This window comes from Neurospora hispaniola (assembly GCF_033458365.1).
Source record: "Neurospora hispaniola strain FGSC 10403 chromosome Unknown B0T23scaffold_1, whole genome shotgun sequence".
Lineage (NCBI taxonomy): Eukaryota > Fungi > Ascomycota > Sordariomycetes > Sordariales > Sordariaceae > Neurospora > Neurospora hispaniola.
The window spans coordinates 3,727,461-3,744,141 of record NW_026944406.1 but is presented as its reverse complement, the minus strand read 5'-3'; the positions used below and the strand labels follow the sequence as shown (position 1 = coordinate 3,744,141).

Sequence of the window (16,681 nt, the reverse complement as noted above, 5' to 3'; positions counted from 1 at the left end):
CTTGGCAGGCAAGAGGCATTAAAGAGACGCATCTCAGTCGAGACAAGGTACGCTCTGACACCTTTCACCGCCTATCGCACGGCATCGTCATCGTCGTTGATTCACGATTTTGCAAGGAATCTTTGACGGCGTCGTAGTACATCCTTTTTTTTTTCTTTTTTTTTTGGGTCCTTCGGTTGGACTGCCGCACGAGACGGACGGTACGCCACGTTATCAAGGCTCAAGCCTATTGGACATCTCAACCTTGTGAGTCGCATCAGGCGAGTATCGCGATATTTGGGCTGAATGCTGCCAGAGAGTCTTGAGCGCCCAACACGGCTGCACATGGCAAATGATGGGATATGGCTTCGAGGCTTGAGCTCGGCTACAGATAACTGCCATCTTGGAGAGCCTTGTTTGTTGTCAGTTTCCAGACAGAACCCAAGGACAGGGACACTCGTAGGATTAACAGGCCGACCGGCCGCTCCCTTCACGTCAGACTTGCGAACGAATAACGTGCTGACGCGGCGGGCTGTGATGCTGCACAACCACAAACTGTCTTGACTGCTTGACAAGGCCTTGCCCGGGACCATTGGGGTGGCCAGCGCAGAAATTGACCAATGAATCTCCTATCCAGGAACCTGTGTGTGAGGAACAACATGACTATGGAAAGCCAAAGCCCACAACACCACGCAACCACACACGGGATGAAATCTCGCTGTGCTGTGACATGACTACGAATGCGACACCCGGCTACTACACCCATATCATACCATGGATGGACGGTCACACGGCCAAATTTGCGTAGTAGGTATATGTTTATCAGGGCTTGCTATGTGTTAACAGAGTGCTACTTCACCAGTGCTCATAAGGGATCAAAGCTCCTTGACGATAAACATTTTATGACCGACACGAACGGGATCGCTTTCGTTTCCGTTGCGGTGTATCTAGGCGCTTTTCCATCTGCGTTTCTCGAAGACGGGACTTTTCAAAGCGATTGCACAGTGGTTACTTTCATGATTTCTGCTCCCCCCAAAAAAAGAAAGGCAAAGAAAATGATGAAAAAAAAAAAAAAAAAAAAAAAAAAAAAGTTGCACTTGCACCTCGTGCTTGTCAGTCTTCTTCCCGTCTTCCCCGTCATCGCAGTTGATATTCTACCTTCACTGCATCTTACTCGGCATGGAAGATGTCTGAACTTGACGCGGTGGTTGTTAGTCCCTGTGTGCTATCACTAAAGTCTCACTTCGTTGTGTCGGATTTATCCCCACGCTTGACGAGCCAATTATGTACTCTGGATGCTACGTTGAGTGCCGGCCTGCAGGTACTTCCTAAGGTGTATATGGCCGCAAAGCGTGGAGATAAATCCGACTTGGAATATTTCTGATCGTTTCCCACACTCAAACGCCTGTGCAGTCTTGGCGGATGTGTGCGTGTGCACACACACACGACTTTTTTGGCAAAACGGAACATCGATAAGATTTTATTTGCTTATATCTCTACTAAACAAAGAGATAAAAGAAAACCGACTCAATATTCTGAATTAACGTACTTGAGATTATCAAGAGAATAGTCTTTTATATAGGATAATTGAGTTTCTTCGTCTTCTTTCGTTTCGATGGTCCGTTTTGCCAAAATGTCGTGTGTATGTGCACACGCACACATCCGCCAAGACTGCACAGGCGTTTGAGTGTGGGAAACGCCACGGATGGACAGTCCGGGTTGGTTGATGAATGCAGACTCGAAAGCGGAAGAAGACTGACTGACTGTCCACCATTCTTTATCTGGGCAACTGGCCTACCTGGCAAGTTACACCGTCCACCCACCACCCAAAACATCTCACCGGCAACACCGGTCAGACGCCATACCAAGCCCTTGGTAATTCAGGGCCAATATATCGCCACCAACACCCATTCATTATTCCAACCGTGAATGGTGTCACTCACACCTTTTCTTTCACAACCATTGAGATTTTCAGCACTCTTGCTGTACCATGACAGGAGGGACAAGCTTTAAGAAGTGGAAATCAGGGTTGAAAGCCGACGTTATGGTTGCTAGTGTAAAACTAACACCCTATTAGGTAATAGTGAGTAATACTGTTGCACTGTCCGATTTCCCGTTCGCAGAATTTCTCGACATTCCGTTGTCGCCGTGGGGGGGGGGGGGGGGGGGAAGAGAAATCAAAGGCAAAAAAAAAAAAAAAAAAAAGCCAAATCTTGAACATTTGGATCCGCGCCAATTCCAACCTCGGTTCGCCGCAGGTTCGGCGGATGATATTTTCTGTAAAAAGAAAAGAAAATGAAAAAGAAATAAACAGAAAAGAAACCAGAAAGAAAAAGAGAAAACCAATTCAAACCAGGGTGGGTTCAGTTGGTCAAAAAAGAAAAAAAGGAGTTTCATTAACTTCTTAGCTGCCGCTACCCACCAAATCCCCAGAGCGCCCAAGAAAGGAAGAAGAAGGCTTTTACCTAGAAACTTGTATAACGACATCATGCCCGCCCAGGGCCCTGGACAGTCCAGTAGGGGTATGTACCTCTAATCAGCTACATAAGTGTACTTGTTGATTGTGGATTCCATCCCGTGTTACTGCTTCTACACTAAACTTACACTACTCACTCATATAACAGAGATACTTCATACATAGGCCATGCTAGAGGTATGGGCCAATCTATTTGGCAAGATTCTGCATACCTATGTAGCCAGGCTAATAAAACCACCTGCGTAAGGTGTAGCTTTCCCTGAAAAAGCACCTCTGTTTAGGTAGGTAGAGGTAGGAATGAGTAGTTGCTCAGTCTACTGTATGCAGCTGTGGAGGTCGCCTCGTCTGTAGGTAGGTATTTATAACACGCTTTATTTTTGTTCATCACTTTTCACCAATGCCAAATTGCTGAAAATTCCAAGTTGGTGACACTTGTTGGAGGGATCGATGAGTAAGTGGAACCATGGCAGTTGTGGTTGAGGGTTGCTCCATGAAAAGAAGTAGAGAAGCATGTTCCCTAGAAATATGCCGTGTTGATTCAGCAAGAGATTGCATAGTGTTTTAGACGACCCACGGAACAAGCTTTCCTTGATGAAAATGGCTGTTCTGTAGCGCAACTTATACTTGCTGGATCTTTTCGACATCCTTCTATCTCTTTGATTATAACCTTCGCGCATCATCTATAATGCTTGTTGCTTGAATTTATGAGCAGAAATGATGGGACCGAGGATAATCCGTAAGCAGAGAATATGTGGTGTGAGAAGAGGCAACATGGCCAAACGTGAGAAGGGCAACAAGCCCTGTGCCTGGTCCCTGATGACCATCTTCTTATACTCCCTACCCATATATCAGCATCCACATCGAGAAACCAAACCCGGATTCCTCGGTGTAGAGTCCCGATAGTGCGAGATCCAAGCAGTCACCCTGCATCTATGCGGACTGACCATGGCTTATCATCCCTCCATCCTCTATCCAGAAAGCCAGGTCCATCCATTCTTTTGTTCTTCCTTCCCATACTTCCCAGAGGCCAGAGGGACTCCAGAGAGGCCGACCAATCAGACCCGATCATTGATTAACGACACTACAGTATCACATATAAAACAGTGTTTGTGGTCTCAGGTACCTAACTGCCTGTGAGTCCGTGACGACCTGTGGAATTGTGTAGACTAGAAGGCTGGCAGGGACTGGGAACAAGTAATCGGGTTCTAAGGTCTCACGGTATTTCTAACATCTGGGGTGAAAGAGAGACAATGATATGGTACGAGTCAACGGGTGATTTGCTTGTGTGTGTGTGGACGTATATGCGTGAGAGAAACTTATGTGTCGTGCGGTAATGTCTACAGCACATAACATTACTATGGACATCGGTGATCCGGTGAGAAATGCTTGAAAGATAACAGGTACCAGAACTCAAGACCGGAGAGTACACATGTGAAGACGGAACTGGCTGGGAATATGGCGTTGTAAGATGAAGCTTGCATGAGAGATGGCGAGATGTCAGATTCCTGGATCGATATGTGTTCACAGTCAAGGACTATAGAATAAGTACCCTTGAGAGCGAAACCCAAAACTTCATGGTCTCTATATCTTGACATTCCTTGATGCGATGAAAACCAAGGGGTGTTCCAAGGCCGCTATGTACTTATGCCTGCCTACCCAGCTATTGTGTTGAACGGGCAATAAAGACAGGCTATATCTCAGCCAGCTCAAATTCTGCATAGTGGGGGATGACAGAAGTGAAGTAAGACAGATCTGTTGTAGCCACGCTAGCAATCACATGGATGAAGGGAACACCCGCTGGCCGGATCCCTACTAATGAAGTTGTCGTCAGCATACTTGCCCATTCTGGTAGTTACCCTTCCCAAAAGCACCATCATCAACCTGTCGCCCATCAGTGTCTGGTCTCTGGTCACCCGAGCGGGTTGCGAGTATGACCAACACCATCAACTGAAGGTGTGCTAATATCCGGGGGAACCCGGCGTCGCGTCGTTGCTTCTTGTCGTCGATAAACGGCACATCACATATGCGTCCGAAAAGGGAGCTTGTTGTGAGCGCCAAGGGGATCCAGATTCCAACGTCCGGTGCACTAACGCTGCATGTCGTGCGTAACGTAGGTAACGGACAACATAAACCAAGATATCGTGATCTTGTACTTTCCATGTCACGCGTTCCGACATCTATACTTAATCCATTCCGCCGGGCAGGGACATTAGTTATCATCGAGTAGTGTAAGCCCAGCAGCGTGGGGTTCGGCTCGTCTCGAGCCTTGTCATCTACCTAAATAGCAAGAATCTAGCGGAAGATGATGGGGGGGGGGTTTGCCTGTAAAACTTATGACTCTTATCATCATAAAAAAAAAAAAAAAAAGACATTCGAGTCCCATGTGACCTGTAATGGTGCACCGCTCTAAGAGGCTGGAGAAGAAAAAAAATAGTAAGTGGTGTAGATAAGTTTGAGCTGCCATGTTTTGAAGTGACCAGCCAAAGCCAGGTGTCGGGCAACCCTCCTTCTGTGTAACTGACACGAGTGCACGCACGCACCATGAACAACCAACCATTGCCTGGTGTCGCGCTTGTCGCGGATTTTTTTTGGTGCAATATCGGAGCGGATAGAGACAACTGAAGCTGAAAGATAAAGAGAGTTCCATTACATGTATCCGGGGCCTGCCTTTGCGATGGAAGCCCGCTTGCCTTGGATCTTATCGGTGGCAGGCATGCCATAACACACATGTGTGCCGCACCAGCCGTCCAAGAAAAAGGTTGGGCGTCAAAGCGGCAAAGGCGTGATTTCGAGGTTCATGATGCAATACGTTGACCATGTTTGAGTTTTTCTGAACATGATGGATCAAGAGTCGCTGTGTCGGGAGCGTCGTTGAAAGAGACCGATGTCGAGCACTGATGGTGTCGAGCAGTTCACGTGCTCCAGGGTAGATATGGTTTAAATTAGTGGACCATTGGAGGTCGACATGGCAGCCGGTGTCGTGGTGGAAGTTGGAAATGACCGTGGTGTATACGACGAAAAGGAAGAGGGAACCGAACATGAGAGGTCAGGACAGGGGGAATAGAGCGAGATGACAAGATCCAGCGGATTTCCAATGTGATAATTGCGAGAGAAGTCATGAAGGTTAGCTACGATACCTACATAGTAACTGTGTTTTGAGTAGTCTAGGGTTCAAGTACACCTCTGCCGGGGGAAAAAAGGTTAGCGTGGTACCTGGGGGCTACAGTTTACTAGGATTATCATATGGAAAAACCGGCTGTTCATTGTTCAGAAAGCTATAGCAGCTCCGGCTTTGCCGCCCATTACCAATAAGCCATTGCCACCCCCAGAAGTCACGAAATTTAACCTTTTTTCGCCCGGCAGAGGTGTATGCGTTTATCCGTTTATCTCGTTTAACCCCTAAGTACCGGCGACACCTACAGACGCGGGTTAGCGACATGTCGGTGCGATCCACAGAGGGGTCGTCCGGGCTGGCCGGACGCCAGTCTTGCAGCCCTACGTTATCGACAAGAGACGGGGAGATAAGATAGAAAAAAGATGGGGTTTACGGTCCGTGCGAATGCATGCCCGGTCATCGCTGGCTAGCGTTCCGCGAACCGCCCGAACCTTTGCGACCAAACGACGGAGAGGCTCAAAAACAAGAAATCTCCAGTCCGCTTTGCGCCCAGTAATATCTCACTGCCGATACTCATCGAGTCAGCCAGGGATCCCGTCCCCTCAGAAACAGCCCTCACAATGGCCTCCCAACCACCAGCAGAAACTCCCGCCCCGGCGCCGGCGGCGACGACCCCAGAAACCCCCGAGATCATACCCTCAGCCGAGAACCATTACGGCACGCCCAACCTTTTGCACAACTCCGCCATCATCGTTTCCATTCTCGCGCCCATTGGTCTTCTTCTTCCCGGTCGCGGGCGCGGCCAGTTCTCCGTGCAAAACGCTATTCTAGGTTCGGGCACCTTCTGGGGCTTCAATCAGCTCTCGTTCGACTACACGGGCAAGTCGATCTACCAGCGGTCCAACGAGAAGTGGGCCAAAGTGCTGTCTACCGGCGACGCGTTGCCGGAACAGGCCAAGAAGAACAAGGCCTTGATTGAGGCGGAGAGGGCTAGGAGGAAGCTTGCGCAGGAGCAGCAAGACCGAAATGACAAGCATGAGAAGGATGGGGGAGTGTTGACTAAGATTTGGATGGGTGATGAGAGGGAAGGGTGGAAGGAGAAGAGGCTGGAGGAGGAGAAGAAGGCGTTGGAGAGTGGAAAGGGATACGGGAGCTTGATCATGGATCAGATCTGGGAGGTTTGGAATCAGGAGGGTAAGGGTAAGAAGAAGGATGAGAAGGGAAAGGATGGTGATGATACCCCGAAGAAGAAGTAAGAGGCGCAGGAGGAAGGGAGAAGAGGATGTTAAATTACCGTCTGAGACGAGAGCTCCTGGACACGGGTTGAGGACGCGGATGAGCAATGATTACTGCATACTACATTCAACAACGGGCAAACTGTCGCCGCTGAGGGTGCCTGGTTGTGAAGGAAAGAACGTCATGTTGTACAAATATGTTCCAAAATAAAAACCGGCGAGGTTAAAGTATAGGACCAGACGTATTTGTTGGGCTACGTGAGACTGATACCTTCTCCCTCCTAAAGGTACGCGAAGAGGACAAGAGAGGTGGGAATATTAATATGTACAATACAGTGATATCTCATACAAAAACAAGAAATAAGCAGACACCCGGCGATGTGATAGGACGCTAGGGTATATTCGAGGACATACATTGTTCTGCCACCGAAAATTCACTGGAATTGTGACACACTCGAGTGCAGCCATAAACGGTTGTTTGTTGACAACCAGCATCCAGGTAGGTATCTCTATAACGATCAACACCCTCATCCGGATAGTTGTTGCTTGGATTCGTTGCCGCTGCTCTGTTTCCTTTTGTTCTTTATGTTCTCAGCTCTCAGCCATTCTGGCTTTCAGCTATCCATTCACTAGAAGTTCCCTCCTTTGCTGGAATTCTCATCAAGGGATTCCACCCTGTATGAACAGAATGTACTTTTCCACATTGTATGGTGTTTGAATCAAGTAAGCAGTTCTGTACCATCTTACACTTCAATAGTCAGGAACAGCCGTTGTCGACAGCATCTCCTCATCTCCAGCTCGCACATTCACATCCCGGCTAGTTTGCGTTCTTCCTTGCCTTCTTCGCTAGCTTCCTCAGAAACTTTTGATGCTCGCGCGCCATCCGGTCTTTCTTCCTCTTTGCCCGGTCCTTTTCCGCCTTAATCCTATTATGCAACCACACCTCGCATTTGGCATCGATCTGTGGATGCGGCTTTGTGTCGCCGATTGGGATGCCCATCTTCTTCTGCAGACCCTCCTTGAACCGCAGTAGGAGCTTCATCCGCCGCCGCTCTATTCCAGACAGCTTCTCCTGACCGTCCCATTCGGCTTCATCGTCCAGTTCGTCTTCCCATTCGTTCGGGTTCTCGGCCGTTTCTTCTGGTGAGTCGTTTTCTTGAGGCTCTTCTGGCGTCTGAACAGCGTTTTTTTGTGCTTGTGTCGGAACCTCCCCTCGAGTCTTGACCGGCACCACCTCCTCTTCCCATTCGGCGTTCTTGCGTTGCGCCATTGATGCCTTCAATTTCTCCAACTTTTCTTCCTGTTCCAACTCCTGTTCCCGAGTCTTCTCAGCGGCCTGCGATGCCATGAATATCCTTGCCTCCTTGGCCTCCCGTCTAATGTCTCTCTTCAGCGCCCTGACAGCCCGTGACTCTTTTGGTTGGTGATGGCCGTCCTTCTCTTTCAACTCCTGCCAGCGCGCAATCGCTTCCTTTGCAGTGCGGGGTGTAAGTTCAGATCGCTCAGGGTCAATGGCGGATGTGATATCGGGACGTCCAGCGGCGTGCCGCATGCGAATTTCCTGTTCCAGGAGGGCGATGTTGCGGGCAGTCTTTCTGCTTCTTCTAGCATCGGCTTTGGCCGTGCCGTGACGTGCAATACTCTCCTCTCTTTTCTTGAGCCATGGCTTCTTCGGCTTCTCCTGCTTTGGTGACAGTATCCTCGAAAACTCATCTTCCCTGTCATCGAAATCGGTGCCATCCGTTAAGTGAGCCTCTTTGGTCTGCTTGGAGCGATCGCGTTTCTCTAGGCTTCTGGGCTTCTCAATCTGATCTTGGAAATAATCTTGAAGGAAGCTCGATTCCCTGGACTGATTTACAGAGTAAGTTCTCGAGCGAGAAAGCGGTTGATGCAGTGAGACGGGTGACCGAAAGGCGATGTGAGATGATGGTCTAGCCCATAGTGAGGGTCGGCGGGTGAAGGCACCCTTTAGGGCGCATATTGCTGACATGGTAGGTTAAACCCAGCCGTTTCGGTGACAGTGATAGATAATAGAGTCAGCACGAGGTACAGTGAGGTAACTTCTTGAGGGCAGGTTGTTCTGAATCCATGAAATCTTGACGAGACGCAGGTCGTGACTTGGTGAAGTCGGCTCTACCTAAGTACCTGATGGAGGTAAACAGCGGAGTGGAGAATCTAAGTTATCGATACATAACGGGACTTGACTGAAACACTGTTACATGAGCTTCCGCGCAGCGTGTTTTTTCTATTGGAACCATGCATTTTACCCATTTAACTGCCCCGCAATCCAAGTCGGTCCGGACCCGTTCCGTCCCGTCTTGAGTGCCCCTGTGGCTTTGAAGCGAGTTGATCTGCATGCGCCGCCCCGTTCCACGCGCATGCACTGCCATCGATGTCCTGATGAGCTCACGGGTGACCGGGCTCAGCTCTTCAATTACTACCATACACGACACTTGCTCGTGGTCTGGAGCCTGTCACATTCGTCATCTCTTTTGGAGGTTATTCTTTTGTCAACCGCATTTGTTCTCTTGACCGTCACTTAAGACTTCGACTCTCCTTATCTTTATGTTCTAAGTTTTCCTTGTCTTGTATACCTGAAACTGTTATTCGACTCTTCAGTCTTCGCTCGACGGCATTCAATTCTCTGATCGGTAACGGTCAGGTAACCTTGCGTACCAAACGGCATTCTGCATTGCGGCTTGGAATTGATTTAATCGCCATCCCGAAACAAACGCACTGCCGGCATCTTACATTCCACCATCTCGAACACAGTAACAACCTCCAACGCCGCCCTCATCTTTGAAGCCCGGAAGGTTTGTTGTTGGGTCCATCAGCTGGAACCATACGAACACGCCCGGGCTGAACCAGCTGGATCCCGAGTGGTCCCAACGCAGTGGACCACAAGGACCAACTAGCGAACAAGTGCCTGGAAACGACGCTAAAGAGAGATCCCGAACCCGGTCACTGCCAAAACACGCCCACCTCAGGTCCACCTGCCTCACCTCGTCCGATTTACTAATTTCAACCTCGGGCTGACTAGCACGTCCTCGATTTCTGCTGCCTCTCTACCTCTAGATCGTCAGTCGCTCCTTCATCATCAAACCTCGCTTCGTTATTCCTGCCTCCACGCTTGCGCCACCCAGAGGCTGCCGCCGTTTGCGTTTTCGAAACCGGTCCGCGACGCATCCACTTTCACTGTTTTGGGAATGCGATCAATCTCCCCGTCTGCGGGTTAGTCAACTTGTAGCAGACGAACATCGGGACATCTGCCCCGCGACGTCCCACACACACCTTTGAGCACGCCGAACCGACGGCGACACTTTCAACAGACAAGGGCGACGACGCCACCGCGAGACAAACATGAACGACCATGAATACTACAGCCAAAAGCCGCTACCTATACCTGGCCAGGCAACGAGCCACCAGGGCGGCGGTACCGGTCATTATAATCAAAATTATGGCCAGGGGCAACAACCGATGCCAACCTCCTACAGCGCAAACTTCCAATCGCCCTTCGATACCGTCTTTGATGACCATGTCTATCCCGCATCTTCACATCAGTCCGGTGCTTCTTCAAGCCGACAACATCTAAATAGTCAGCACTACCAAGACACGGCCTACCACGGCCCAACCCGCGTTTCCTCCGAGGAAGATATGGCTTACAATCATCCCACAGATGACATCCCTTTGGAGGACCGCAGCGGCGGCAGAAACAAGAACAATGACCCCGAGATGCAAGATCACGTCTACGATGCGCCCCAACCACAGCAAAAGAAGTCACGTAGCGGTCGTGTTAGTGTAGGACAACTGGGAATGCTCGGCTCGAATGCGAAGAGGATACCCTTTGTTGTTTACTTTTTTACCACCGTCCAGGTAGCCGTGTTTATTGCTGAACTCGTCAAGAACGGTATGGCCCAACCAACCAAGAAACCCTTTTACTGGCATCACTAACTCATGAAATCATCGCGCATCTAGGCATGGCTACGGGATCACCTATCATGATTAAGCCCCAGTTTAACCCCTTCATCGGGCCTTCCAGCTACATGCTCATCAACATGGGCGCCCGCTGGGATCCGTGCATGCACGCCATTCCGGGCGTCCAAAACGCAACACAACCCATCAGCTGGCCCTGTCCTAATACGACGACATACGACGTCAATGCTCCGACTATGAAGTGTACTCTTTCCGATCTGTGTGGCTTCGGCGGCGTTCCCGAGCCCTGGTACAATGCGACCGCGACCATGGAAAGCGTTCCCGAACCTAACCAGTGGTGGCGCTTCATCACCCCGATGTTCCTCCACGCCGGAGTCATCCACATCGGCTTCAATATGCTTCTCCAGATGACGATCGGAAAGGAGATGGAGCGGTCCATCGGTTCGATCCGCTTCTTTATTGTCTACGTTAGCGCTGGAATCTTTGGGTTCGTGATGGGCGGAAACTTCGCCGCCAACGGTATGCAGACGACGGGTGCATCGGGCGCCCTTTTCGGTATCATAGCTCTCTTGCTGCTGGATTTGCTCTATTCATGGAGGGACCGCAAGAGCCCATGGAAGGACCTATTATTTATCGGTCTCGACATCGTCATCTCCTTCGTGCTCGGTTTACTTCCGGGATTGGATAACTTCGCCCACATTGGCGGCTTCTTGGCCGGTCTTGCGTTGGGAATCTGTGTTTTGCAATCGCCAAATGCACTCCGTCGACGGATCGGCGACGAACCACCTTACTCGCAGGTTGTCGACACTAACGGCTTCTTGAGGCAAGGGGCACCGCCTTCCTTCTTCAGCAATCCTGTCGGGTTCTTTAAGGGTCGGAAGCCGCTGTGGTGGGTTTGGTGGCTTGTCAGGGCGGCTTTCTTGACTCTTACTGTCGTCATCTTCATCTTGCTGCTCAATAACTTCTACGTGGATCATAAGGAGTGCAGCTGGTGCAAGTATTTGAGTTGTTTGGTAAGTTTTTTTCGTCCGCTCCTGTAGAACGAAGATGAAAACTGACTTTCACTCCTTCTTGCATTAGCCCGTCAAAAACTGGTGCGAAGATGGAAACTTGCAGATTACGACGCAAGATGTCACTCCGAACAAGCTGAAGCGCGACCTTATTTTTGCTGCTGACTTGGAACAGCTTCCGAGGTTGCAAGCATATTTTGCATAAGCAAAGTATCTCTCTAAAGCTCACATTAATGACTCTTTTTAAATCTTTTTTTTGATGGAGGGCGGCAAGAATCCCGATGCTTTCCCATTTGCTGCTTTATTGTTACCTGTGCTTTTTTCTACAGACAATTTTGAAAATACGAGGCTACGGTCCTGCCAACGTACAGAAGGGAGTAGTGGTCTTAAATTCACCTCTGGAATATCTGCATAGCATTGGCGTTGAAGGGATGAGAATACAAATTCGTTCTTTGGTTCAGTAAATTGATTGGGAGATGGTGGTTGCTTTGAGGAGACGGATGATGCTCAAACCCTTGCTTGGATTGCCAAAGTATGTCAAAAGACCGGCATCTGGAAACCAAATCAAAACTATAATGATAGTAGTAATTATCTTACAGAAGAGTTGGTCTTCGGCGAGATAACTTTAGCCAGACATGCCTCCATCTGACGGTGAGAAACTTCGAGGGACCGTACTAAGAATTCTTGTGCGACCCCCTTTCATGTTTTTTTTGTTCAACTACTAGAGTTTTTTCAGTGGTCAGGTTCGTTCAACCCAGCATACCTAGGTGAAAAATAAACAGACTACCACTTGTGGCAAAGATCGCAGGTCGTGTTGCCTCACCAAAAGAGAACAGAGAGAGACGAATTATTGAAATACCGGCACAGCCAAAGAGAAAACAAAGAAAGTATGGTAACTCGGTCTATCAAACGGTTTAAGGGAAAACTATCAACGCGATGCTTCAATTCAATATGCTTTTTGCTTCTTCTAGTGGTGGTGGTACAGAGTGATGTTGATGGGGGATGAGAGCATTTACATGGTTCTCCTTACATCTCCATCTCACGTGCTTGCTTTTGTTTTTTTTACAGCATGGCGACCTCATGCTCCTTCTTCTTCTTCTTCCTTGCAACTCATTCGGACTTCTCCTGGGACTTTTCCTCAGACTTCTCCTCAGACTGTTGTTGTTCCACAGCCTCAGGTTGGTCATCAGACTTTTCTTCAGAAAAAGCTGCAACATCCACCTCCGCATCGCCCTCCTCAGCCCCCTCTACCTCCTCCACCGGCAAACTCCCATCATCTTCCTCCACCTCCTCCGGGCTCAGCTCGATGGTGCCAGTCTCAACATTCTCCGCTTCCTGCCCATACCACCGGTACGACATACCTTCCTCCTTACCCTCGCCAAAGACCGATTCCCAATCAAGCGGCTTGTCCATACCATACACGTGCACTGGCCTGGTTTTCCCAAGCTCAATCTCCTTCTTGCGATGCATGCGACCCTTGCGCGTATACTTGTGCAGCGCGCCCTGGAACATCTCATACCAGGCCTTGTCGCGGTCCTCCTGGTCGTCGAGCGTCTTGCACCGCCGCTGGATAACCATCTTATAGATATTCTCGGCCCGCAGGGCCGGCATGTCCTCGAGCGAGTACTCGACCTCCCACTTGTCGGTGCGGCGCAGGTGCTCGGGGCGCTCGACGTACTCGCCATTGACCTTGTTGCGAATGGTCAGGATCATGCCGAGGAGTTCGGGCTTGGTCTCGGGGAGAATGGAGTTGTCGTTGGTCTTGGTGTGCACGGTCTCGTCAAGGGAGGCGATTTCGTCTTCGGGGTTTTGCGTCTTGGATGTGGCGGAGGCGTCTGTGGAGGCGGCGGTCTGCTCACCACCTTCTGTGATCTCGCCGGTTTCAGTGGTGTCCCGGGACTTGGAAATGAGCTCTGACAAAATGGTCTCGAATTTACGGAGCTTGGAGTCATCCGCCGCCGCCGCAGACACATCGTCTTCGGCTTTGCCCTTGACGACTTCACTGCGGTCTGCTTTGACTTGGCTGGCGAGGCGAAGGACCAAATCCTTCAACGTGGGTTCCTCCTCAGCCTCAGCCGCCTGACCATTCTCGACCTTGACTTCTGTAGCCTCCTCAGCAGAGACGGCAGACGCAGACTCCTCGGCTGCATTATCGGCCGCGGACTCGTCAGCCTTGCCCGACTCAGCGCTCATGAGAGCCTCAAGCAGCTCATCTAGATAACGGCGCGCCTCCTCAGGGGTGCTGGCTTCGAGCAAGCCACTCGAGCGAAGGGCCTGCTCAATAGCTTCGCGGACTGAGGTGACGCCGTGCTCCTCGTTTTCAAGGGCCTCCTCGACCTTGACCACCATGTCCTCCCAAACGTCCGCTGTGGTAACCTCCTCACGCGCTTCAGGTTCACCGACAGATTCCTCGGTCGCTTCCTCCACGGCCTCCTCAGTTGTCTTTTCATTGGCAATACCCTCTCCCTTCTCTTCCTTCGGCTCCAGGCCCATCATATCGCGCTCAAACTTCTCGATGATCTTCTTGTTGGCTCCCTGGATCTTCTCAATCTCATCTGGCGTGACTGGCTTGGCAAAGATGTACATGAGCGGTGGGTCAGTTGGCCTTGTCTCAATGTGAAGGCGCAACGACTGCTCTGGCCACTTTGCGGTAGCCCTGTTCAGAATCTTGTTGAGTAGATGGAGACTGAGCTTGAACTCCTTGCCACCGAGGCTGGTGTCACGGGTGCCGTGCAAGGCATAGTCCATTTCGGTAAGCGGAATGTATTGGAAGCCGAAAATCCGCTGGGTGTTGTGGAAGGCAACGAAGATACCGTCCATACGGCCCATGCGGACCTGGAGGGAGTACTTGAGGAAAGCAGAACGGATCATGTCGAAGTATTCGCGCTCAAACGATTCCCAGTTACCGTTCCGGTGGCGGAGCTCGTATCCCAGGCCCTTTTGGAACCCCTTGGCGTCCATGCGGATAGAAATAACGGCTCTTGTCTTGAGATCGAACATGCCGGTGCCCGGAATTCTGGGATCGTAGGCATCGAGCTGTGACCGCATCATGAAGTCTCCTAACTTGGTGTAATGGTATGACTCGGGGCTGTCACGTTCTTCCTCGGTAAGCTGGTGAGACTTGGTTTTGCGATACTTCTCGAAATCTTCCTTGGGTAACGTGAGAAGCTTTTCCATTGACTTTCCAAGCATACTCAGGACGTTAGCTGTGTCGAATTCCTTGTCCGCATCGATCGCATATACACCATCCTTCCAGTGAAGGAAGGCAGCAGAAGGGGCGCGCATAATCCTGGTAAAGTTTGTCGAATCGGCCCTAAATGACTGAGACATCATGCCGGTGGTGATGGGTCGCCAGGAGGACAAAAGATAATGGAAATGCGCTAGTGTCGAGGTCATACTCGACGTAGAACCCGTGTACTTCTTCTTCGCTTCTCGTGCGATGTCGATAAGGGTGGTATCCTTCGAAGAGGTGATATATTGCTTGAGTGCGTTGAAATCGAACTCCTGAATCGGCATGATACGCGCAAGATAGGGGTCGAAATTCCATACCCGAGACCTAGGATCCTGCATGTGGTAGACTCCAGGGTTGAAAAGGGCTCTATCCAAGCCATAAGACAAACCTGGCACAGGAGGTTGCTCTTTATGGACCGGTATCATTTTGATCAAATCGGGATCAACCCGTCGCACGTGGAGCTTCCTTCCCGGAGGTGGCCATTGTAAATCTTCAGGTGAGCGAGGCTTTGGTTCGGCTGAAGTCTCTTTTGTCTGTTTCTTTGTGGTCGCCGCCGACGTATCCGGTGCTGGAGTTATAGCTGCTGCCGCCGTTGTTTTTTCCAGGACACCCGAGGGCTTCAGTTTACCGTTGGTCTGCAATCTTCTTATCAAACTCTTCGGTTCCGTGGGTTTTGTCTCTGTTGACTTCTGTTTCTTCTTCTTGCCAGGTTTAGACTTGTCTTTGCCCGTCTCCGATCCCATGCTATCCTGCTCGGCACGTAGCTCCTTTTCAAGTACCTTCCGTAGTACCGCCGTAGCTCGTTGCATCAGTTTGGGATCACTGGCAACAGCAGCAGGGGAACTGCTTGGCTTCGGCTTTGACTTCTTTGCCTGCTTTCCCTTTTTCTTGGAATCTCCCTCTGCCGCTTCTGGTGTGCCATCTTGAGCGCCGTCTGCCGTTGTGGGTTCAAGCGCTTCTGGTGTTGTTGTCGTTGCTTGTTCTTGCTGTTTAGCGTTCAGGCTTCCTGTCTCGAGGTCCTTCAAGAAGTTGGTCAACGGCTGTGTATTGGGCGCCCCGCCTCGCCTTTTAGTGGTTTTACTCCTAAGAGCCCGTGGGTGTAGGCGCTGCTTGCCCGGTGCAGGCTTGAAGTCGTTGTCTTTCGGTTCGAGAGCGTTAGCGGGTGAGCTCGGTTTGTCTGACTGCTCAGTCGAGTAGAGCCTAGCAGGATTGTAGAGAGGGGCGGGCCTCGGGTGAGCATTCGAAATTAGGGTGAGACATGACGTGCGGAGAATGTGCGGCTTGATCGTGCGGCGCGTCTTGCTGGTCAGTTGCAACATCTCTGCGACTTCGGGTCGGCGTTTGCGACTGAAATCGAGAATCCGGACTGGGTCGTGCTTCGGATGGTCACTCTACGAAGCGAGCGAGTCTCGGATTGCCGTAAAGTAATCTCTTCCAACGCTACCAGCACAAAGTCCTCCACGTCCAAGAATAAAGGAGGGGGAGAGCGGAGAGACAAGAAAACGAAAAAAAGAATGGCTTGGTTGCCGGTTTCTCGGAGGGGCCAGTCAACTTGGGGGAGGCAAAACAACGACAATCTTCACACTACGGAACCATGTTTACTATCGTTATCGGTCTCGTCTCTACCTGGATTTATTTTTTTTGCTGGGGTTTATGGTCCACTAGCGCCGCTCCATTCGGTGGAGCTTTCTGTCATTTATT

At 50.4% G+C, this 16,681-nt stretch overlaps 5 protein-coding genes across 5 annotated transcripts; 2 read left to right on the top strand and 3 right to left on the bottom strand.

The window, feature by feature from the left end:
- Positions 1–4,805: 4,805 nt before the first annotated feature.
- On the bottom strand, positions 4,806–5,597 carry B0T23DRAFT_370444 (uncharacterized protein). The gene has a single exon (XM_062836596.1). It carries the CDS (start codon positions 5,493–5,495, stop codon positions 5,154–5,156), a length of 342 nt encoding a protein of 113 aa, XP_062697298.1. The 5' UTR covers positions 5,496–5,597; the 3' UTR covers positions 4,806–5,153.
- Positions 5,598–5,928: 331 nt separating this feature from the next.
- Positions 5,929–6,974, top strand: B0T23DRAFT_23032 (uncharacterized protein). The gene has a single exon (XM_062833875.1). The coding sequence runs from the start codon at positions 6,191–6,193 to the stop codon at positions 6,824–6,826; it is 636 nt and encodes a 211-aa protein (XP_062697297.1). The 5' UTR covers positions 5,929–6,190; the 3' UTR covers positions 6,827–6,974.
- Positions 6,975–7,479: 505 nt separating this feature from the next.
- Positions 7,480–8,991, bottom strand: B0T23DRAFT_23030 (uncharacterized protein). Its single transcript, XM_062833873.1, has one exon. The coding sequence runs from the start codon at positions 8,793–8,795 to the stop codon at positions 7,623–7,625; it is 1,173 nt and encodes a 390-aa protein (XP_062697296.1). The 5' UTR covers positions 8,796–8,991; the 3' UTR covers positions 7,480–7,622.
- A 766-nt stretch (positions 8,992–9,757) lies between these two features.
- On the top strand, positions 9,758–12,406 carry B0T23DRAFT_23022 (rhomboid-domain-containing protein). Its single transcript, XM_062833871.1, has 3 exons — positions 9,758–10,712; positions 10,781–11,751; positions 11,819–12,406. The coding sequence occupies exons 1-3, from the start codon at positions 10,166–10,168 to the stop codon at positions 11,951–11,953; spliced, it is 1,653 nt and encodes a 550-aa protein (XP_062697295.1). The 5' UTR covers positions 9,758–10,165; the 3' UTR covers positions 11,954–12,406.
- B0T23DRAFT_23015 (mitochondrial protein Pet127-domain-containing protein) lies at positions 12,407–16,579 on the bottom strand. The gene has a single exon (XM_062833867.1). The coding sequence runs from the start codon at positions 16,297–16,299 to the stop codon at positions 12,859–12,861; it is 3,441 nt and encodes a 1,146-aa protein (XP_062697294.1). The 5' UTR covers positions 16,300–16,579; the 3' UTR covers positions 12,407–12,858.
- Positions 16,580–16,681: the final 102 nt, after the last annotated feature.